The following is an 8,590-nucleotide window of genomic DNA, read 5'->3' as shown; positions in this document are numbered from 1 at the left end:
TTAAAGGGGTCATATGATGCGATTTCAAGTTTTCCTTTCTCTTTGGAGTGTTACAAGCTCTTGGTGCATAAAGAAGATCTGTAAAGTTGCAAAGACTAAAGTCTCAAATCCAAAGAGATATTCTTTATAAAAGTTAAGAGTCAGCCACACCTACCTAAAACGCCTCGTTCTAACACGCCCCCACATGTCTACCTCACTATGTGGAAATATTAGCATAATGCCACCCAAATGTACACGCAAAGAAAGAAGGCGTGGTTTCAGTTCGGTGTGCGCGCTGTCTGAAACACGGCTCTCTGTGTGCGCTTTGAGTGAGTGCGCAGATGAGTACAAAACTGAGTTCTATTTAGCCTCAAGCACTTGAATGGTTTAAAATGCTTGAATGTTTAGACTTAGAAGACCTAGAAACACGTGCAAATGATTTGTGAGCCCTGTTGTGTATCATTTTCTGTCTTTTCTGAAATACAAAAATGATGGTGATGCTTTACTAAATGTTTAAGCTCCTATTCTTACAAAGAAAGGGGATGGTGATTAATACTACAATGCAAAACTGCAAGACAGCATGAACAAAAAACTAATATGAACTACTTTTATGGTGCTTTTATGGCATTTTAGGAGTTTTAAAGTATAAATCATCTTCCACTTTCATTGGCAACAGAAGACAACAGATCTATTTTTCAGTTTTACAGAAGAAAATGACATCCTACAGGTTTGGAATAGCATGAGGGCGAGAAACGATGACAGTATTTTCATTTCTGGGTCAATTATTCCTTCAGAGGCTCAGTAAAGACATTAGGGTCAGTCACCATGGGAATTGTTGCTAATGAGTATGAGCAGCGACATCCCACATGCATGAAGAATGATGCAACTGAATCAGTATCCTGACAATATCAAACTCACTTACACTGCCTATTTTGTACTAAACTTAAAATATATTTATATTTTATTAAACTTAAAATATAAACTTACTGTATAATCCAATAGTATTATTCAATAGTTTAATACTGTACTGTCAATTCTGATTCAGTTATGTCATTCCTAATGCTTCATGGGATGAGTAGTTCACTCATTCATAAATAATGTTAATTAGAACTATTTTTAAATACACTACCGTTCAAAAATTTTGGGTCAGCAAGATTTATTAATGTTTTTGAAAGAAGTCTTATATGCTCACCAAAAGTATTTGATCCAAAAATACAGGAAAACAGGAATATTATGAAATAATATTCGAATTTAAAATACATGTTTTCTATTAAAATATATTGTAAAATTAAATGTATTCCTGTGATCAAAGCTGAATTTTCAGCATCATTCCTCCAGTCTTCAGTGTCACATGATCCTTCAGAAATCATTCTAATATGCTGATTTGCTGCTCAGGGAACATTTATTATTATTATCAATGCTGAAAATAGGTGTGCTGCTTGATATTTATTTGGACATCGTGATAATTTTCTTTCAGGATTCTTTGATGAATAGAAAATTCAAAAGAACAGCATTTATTTGAAACATTTTAACATTACAATGTCTTGTCACTTTTGATCAATTGAACGCTTCCTTTGTAAATAAAAGTATTATTCCTTAAATAATAAAAAAAAAACATCTTTTGAACGGTAGTGCACCTATGGAAAAAAATGAATGGGAAAAATACTTCCAGAAGCAAATGTGGTTAAATGTGAAAGAGTGAGAGTCAGATCTTTCTATAGGAGTGAAATCCTCTCATGACCGCTCTTGAAGATCCACTAAAACCCACCTTTACACAGTGAGAACTGGTTTCAGAAGCCACAAAGATTCATTTCAAGATTTATTTAAAAGAGCAAACTTAATTTTTTATGAGGCCCTTGCAAACAAAAGAAATTGGTCAATTTGACTCCTGAAATTCCTGAAACTGTACAGCTGCTTTCTGTCCTTTGCAACTGTTGCTTGTCAGATTGCATTAGATCTTTAGTAAAAAAAAAGCTTTAGTCAAAGCAGACTGTACAACATCATGCCAGACATTCAAATTTGTCAAATTCCTCATTGACATGCACAAAGCCAAGAAAGCCCTTGAGCAAAAGGGGATTTTGTGGACTGCGAACGTTGATATGATCATAAAATGATGGGAATGCTAAATTATAAGACTTCTGATTGTCTCCAACAGCAAAAATCGTACTGTATGCATGCAGCTTTGGCTCAGCAATAACTGCTGGCAAAGTCTGAAGTCCTTCGTGTTGTCCTAATGCATTCTCCATGTGGCTGGGCAAAAGCCGCATGGGGAATGGCATATTCCCACATTCAGCAGTGGACAGGATGATGATGGCCTGAAGCTACAGCAGCTGGAGACCGTTGGGACGCTTTGTGTTAAAGCAGGTTTGGGAGGCACTCAATGTGACCTTGGAGTCATCCGGACTGAATCCAGTGAATAACAGATAACTCAAGAGCACGAGTCCTTACTCAGCTCATAAAGAGAGTTTGCAATGACAAAAAGTTTGAACCTCTCAAATCATTCACACAAACAGACCTAACGGAGCATGTCAGTTAAATGAAATCATCATATTAACCAGAAAAGGGAAGTTCAACAAGACAAACTTTGAATTTTGTTCGGTGATTAGGGGTTTTGAAAAAAAAAAAAATCCAAATATCTTGACTTTGACGAGCCAATGCAATTAAACACACTACTGTTCAAATGTTTGTGATCACTACAGTTTCGAAATTAATACTTTTATTCAGCCAGGATGCATTAAATTGATCAAAAACTGACTGTAAATACATTTATAATGCTGCAAAAGGTTTTTATTTCAAATAAATTCTGTTTTTTGAACATTCTACTCATCAAAGAATCTTGAAAATATAAACGTATCACGGTTTCCACTAAAAAATATAAAGCAGCGCAACGTTTTTTTTAACATTGATAATAATCAGAAATGTTTCTTGAGCAGCAAATCAACATATTAGAATGATTTCTGAAGGATCATGTGACACTATGTGATACTTGAGTAAAGACTGCATTTTAAAATACATTAAAACATAAAATAGTTATTTTAAATTGTAATAATATCTATCAATAATTGGCTGTATTTTTGATCAAATAAATGCAGACTTGGTGAAATAAGAAATTGTGTTATTTTAGTATTACTTCTATATTATTATAGTATTTATTAAAACATTTTATTAGAATTTATTTTTATAAATTCAGTTTTCACTTTAATTTTAAATTAAATTTCAGTAAGATCGTCATTTTCTTTTCTTATTTTTTATTCTGTCATTTATTTTTATTTCTGTTTTAGTCATTTAAGCAGTTCAACTTTCTAATTCAGTCAGCTGTCAAGCCAACATTTCTAATCTTTAAGTTTATTAATCTAACTGTACTTTATTTTAGCTTCATTTCAATTAACAGTAACTATTTTAATAGACTTAGTTTTAGCTAAAAAAAACAACAACAGTGATAAGAATCTTATTTCATAAACACGCAAAAAATAGTTTTTACTGATCCCAAACTTTTGAACAGTAGTATTGTATTGAAATGAATCAGAACATCAACTCTCCTAGTGTAAAAGTGTGTTTAATATAATCATTCAAGAGCAGTTGGGTGTTAATCCTATAGAACAGTTTGTATCAAAACAACACGCGTGCACACAAACGACAAACCATGCATCTTACATGAGAAACACTTCAGAACAGCTCTGGGTTTCGACATCACGCACGTAGAAACCTTCTTACAAAGGCTATGAGGGACTGAGAGACACAAAACCAACATGGTCAATGGAAGAGGAAACTCGCTGTGCTTCTCCTTCAGTCTTTCTCTCTTTGTTAACTTCAACAAGCCCACACCACTCATAACTAAAGACACAACCACACAGAAACTGCAGTGGTGGTCCATCAGCGGAGGTAAGAGAGGCTGAGCCTCTTGTAGAATTTAGTCTAAGTTGTGTTGAGGATCAGCAGGCCTGATGACGCACTACAGCGAGACTGAAAGTTTATATTAACGTCAGATGAACATAAATGATTCTCTGATTCCCTTCATTCTGACTCACCCATCCCTTTGGAGTGGTTGAAGTCTCCTTTGACGATCTTGCAGGATTTGCTGTCACCGTTGCAGACGCCGCACCGGTCTTCTTTTGCAGATGAACCGATGATGCCGTCACAGCCGATTTTCTGCAGGAGGCAGATTGAGAGAACCAAAAAATCTTTGATTTCATGATCCATGAGTTACAGGAATGTAAAAAACTCAATTGGTATGAATGAATTGTAAAATGTCACTCCAAACCTGTATGCTGCTGATTGCTCTGTACAACATAAAATTATATAACAAGGTTTTTTGGTAAACAACAAAGATTTTTAGTATTCTTTTCAACTTTCTATTGATCAAAGACTCCTGGAAAAAAATATCACCGGTGGACGGACAGATCAAATAATTGTAATATTGATTCTGCTACAGTTAATTCGAAGATATAATCTAAATATTTATTATGAATCATAACCATTTATGATTCGTCATAAATATTCCCCTTTTTAGAGCTAATAAATAATAATAAACGTTACATAAGTGTCATTGTATGAAAAGAAGCTGTGTTAAGATTTTGTGCTCCACAAGAAAGAAAACGCCATATAAGGGGTCAAAATACCTTTAAAAAAAAGAAGACAAAAAAACACGCCAAGCAAGTTGTTGCCCAATGTTAATAACAAATCAGTGTAATATAATTCAGATTTCTTTGGCACAACATCAAGTCACATAAAGAATAATGGCTCAATGGTTGCATAACTTCAAACGCAACAAAATAACGCCTGAAAGTGAAAACCTTATCATGTAAATATTTAGCGAATGATTTCAGAAACCTAATGTAAAATGCCATTAGTAAATGGTCTGTGGCAATCACTGCTGGTTGAACTGATGAATTATCTGGATGCACAGGAAGTCATTCTTCATTTCACTTCAGGAATGTTCAAAGACGATGTGTTGCAGTGCGTGTTAAGGGCGAGAGAGCGTTGAAACCGAGTCATTCTGATTGGTTGTACTTTATGATCGAATGAGTCATGTCAGGCCCCATTTTTTGCATTCAGTGTAGACAAATTGGAATCTTGTCTGTTTAAAGGAATATTTCAACCAAAAATGAAAATTTGAAAAGCTGAAAATGTACTCACCCTCAGGCCATCCAAAATGTAGATGCGTTCGTTTCTTCATAGAAACAGATTTGGAGAAATGTAGCATTACATCACTTGCTCACCAATGGATGCTCTGCAGTGAATGGGTGCCGTCAGAATGAGAGTCCAAACAGCTGATAAAACATCACAATAATCCACACCACTCCAGTCCATCAGTTAATGTCTCGTGAAATGAAAAGCCGCATGTTTGTAAGAAACGAATCCACCATTAAGATGTTTTAACATTAAACCATCGCTTCTGGACAAAATACAAGTCCATAATCCATAATGACACTTTCTTCAGTGAAGAAGTCCACATCCTGCTGTCCTCCCACATCAAAATCCACCAACATATATGTTCAGAACTATTTTGGACTATTTTGGCTTGTGATCAGTGCTTGATCTGTGCATATTTCTCTCCTGATTCAGACAAGATTACCTTTTCACTGGAGAAAGCAAGATTATAGAGGAATAAATGGTTTGAAGTTAAAAACATCTTAATGATGGATTCGTTCCTTACAAACATGCAGCTTTTCGCTTCACAAGACATTAACTGATGGACTGGAGTGGTGTGGATTACTTGTGGATGTTTGTTTGGACTCTCAGTCTGACGGCACCCATTCACTGCAGAGGATCCATTGGTGAGCAAGAGCTGTAACGCTACATTTCTCCAAATCTTTTCCCATGAAGAAACAAACTCATCTACATATTGGATGGCCTGAGGTTGAGTACATTTTCAGCAAATTAAATCAGTATTCACCAGAAAAACAATGAGCATGTGTTCCTGAGAAACACTAACAAACATTTGACAAATCGGAAAATTAGGGATGATGCTAATGACGCTGAAAGAATCTTCTTGTTTGGATCCTGTGTGTAAATAATGTCTTCCCTATTGTCGCTTTCATTAAATCCAGGTAGTCTCTGTCAGTGATTTGCTTCTTAATAGGTTCGCTTAAAAGTAAAAGCAGAATGGAATAAATAAACAGGAAAAGGTCACATAAATCATATTTTCACTGAAGGATCCTGGCGCTGAGCATCCGTTCACTCCCTCTGGATGTTTCTGACACAAGAGCTGCATTGAGACTGTGAATATGAGTGCTAACTCCAAAACAGCGATGCTGGGATTGTGGTCAGGACAAACCAGGACAGGACCTGAATCTGGTCACTTCCTGTGGGGCAGCTCAGGTGGAGCATGTTTATATTACAGAATGAAGGGGTGTAGTCAATGTTCAGGGCTGATGAATCCCTACACTCATGTACAGTAACCGCACGTGCGTGTGTGTGTGTGTTTGTTTGTTAGTTATAGTGCACACAGTGAAATCACTTCCAGACATTTTGACCTGCTTTTTTCAGTCCTGCTTTCTATTAGTGGAGGCGGCTTGCAGACTGTGACCTCCTTTCAGTCTTGTACTCTTACTAGCGGCCATTGAGCAATAGCGTGGTTGACAGTCGACATCGGTGTCAAACATCGGTCAAAACTAAGCTTCCTAAGTGTGCAACGCATCTTTAACGGTCAAACAACTACACTACTGCACAACTCTCAAAACTACTACACAACTGTACTTTCTTGTTCATTCTCTATTCTCGTTCTTTCATCAGTCTTCTTCTATGACAACATGCTTCTACAATCACAAAGCATCTCATTTAATCAAATACTCTTATGCAATGTCTTACTGTAAATCACTGCAGAAAATGAACTGACGCAATATGATCTCACACTCGTCTTTAATCAAACGATCAGGCAGGTTTTTAACCTTAAACTTCATTAAATGTAATGTGTCATTTTTAATGCTAAAATCGCTCATATCGGTCTTCTCATATTTCAGAGACAATTGCAATCAATATGATATTTGTATGAGGACCCTGTGAAAACTGTAAACACACTGTTCTATTTGTCGATTTCTGGCTCAACCAAAGACGTGAGTTTGGAAGAAGAATATATATAAAAAGGAATATTTGACAGTGTATGACAAAATGGGGGATTTTTAGAAAACTGGACAAGAAACAGTCATTATTTTACTTCATGTTTATATATTAAACATTAAAATGCTTCTCACACAAAGCTATCGTATGACTTCATAAGACTGTGCACAGCATAAAATATAGTGCACAAGTCATCTAGACTATGTCTATGGTAATTTATGGTGTTTTTTTTTTATAATAATTTTACATCAATCAATTACATGTAATTGCTTGGATAGTATTTGATATTTTAGTTTCAGAATATATTTCAACATGGTATTACTATAGAAATTGCGGTCTTATTCATGTTTGTATTGGGCTAGGATTTGAATTTAGGTTTAACAGTTTGAAAAGAGTATGTGAACGTGCAAATTGGCTTTTAAATTACAGAAAGTTTTTTCTTGAGCAGCAAATCAGCATATTAGACTGATTTCTGAAGGATCACGTGACACTGAAGACTGGAGTAATGATGCTGAAAATTTAGCTTTGCATCACAGGAATAAATTACATTTTAAAATATATTACAATAGAAAACAGTTATTTTAAATTTGAATGATATTTACTGTTTTTACTGCATTTTTTTAAAATGCAGCCTTAGTGGAGGGGAAAAAAAAAAACTTACTGACCCCAAACTTTTGAACAGTAGTGCATATGAAAATACACACCTGACATTTTCCACTCACACACAGGTCGCTCTCATAAGGTCCACATGGCGTTCCGTCCAGCACACGTTCTGCCACTAGTACCGGTGCATCACTGCCGACGGGTGAACAATATAGAGTGCATGGCTTTTCTGGGAAATAAAAGCACACACACATAAATAAATGCTTCATTTAGCATGTACATGCATCATTTTTTTTTGTTTCCGTTTGTTCACAAAATTCCTCCACAAATGAGTTTTATCGGATCCAATCTGTATGGATTGAGCTTTGAGGCTGAAAGAGGCACAAGTTTCTGTACTTTCAGTTAGAACACATGAAGTGCAGTCTTTTCTGAGGAGTCTACTTAAGAAGATCACAAGCCTGTTTCTGAGTGACGTGTTGTGATTTAAGAGCAGCTTTGTGCTCCTTTAGTCTGCAGAAGATGAAAGTTCACTGTTAAAGTGAATGTCTGTAAGTGACTCTCGAGCTATCAGAATTTGGAGAGCCTGTGTTTCTGCCATTGTGAGGTAAAATCGAGAGAGTGCTTTTTGAGTGCTGCGGCTTCATTGCTTTCGTCAGAGTGTGAAGCCTTTCAGGTGCACAGGAGGATGTTTGCTCGGGTTCTTTGGTTATACTGTTTCCATCTAATTGCAGAAAATAAGTGGTTTTCGTTGCAAATATATATATTATGCAGGTTTTTCAATATGATAATAAATATGCAGACAGACAGACAGACAGACAGACAGACAGACAGAGATAGATAGATAGATAGATAGATAGATAGATAGATAGATAGATAGATAGATAGATAGATAGATAGATAGATAGATAGATAGATAGATAGATAGATAGATAGATAGATAGATAGATAG

The 8,590-nt window shown here is 35.7% G+C and overlaps 1 protein-coding gene across 1 annotated transcript in view; it reads right to left on the bottom strand.

The window, feature by feature from the left end:
• adamts17 (ADAM metallopeptidase with thrombospondin type 1 motif, 17) overlaps positions 1-8,590 on the bottom strand; it is a 125,762-nt gene that overhangs the window by 48,366 nt on the left and 68,806 nt on the right. Inside the window, exon 15 of the mRNA XM_016236124.1 lies at positions 4,008-4,128. Within this exon, the coding sequence (XP_016091610.1) occupies positions 4,008-4,128 (121 nt within the window). The remainder of the gene's footprint in view (positions 1-4,007; positions 4,129-8,590) is intronic.

Source organism: Sinocyclocheilus grahami, unplaced genomic scaffold, assembly GCF_001515645.1.
Source record: "Sinocyclocheilus grahami isolate Dianchi unplaced genomic scaffold, SAMN03320097.WGS_v1.1 scaffold481.1, whole genome shotgun sequence".
Lineage (NCBI taxonomy): Eukaryota > Metazoa > Chordata > Actinopteri > Cypriniformes > Cyprinidae > Sinocyclocheilus > Sinocyclocheilus grahami.
This window is presented reverse-complemented; position numbering and strand designations above follow the sequence as displayed.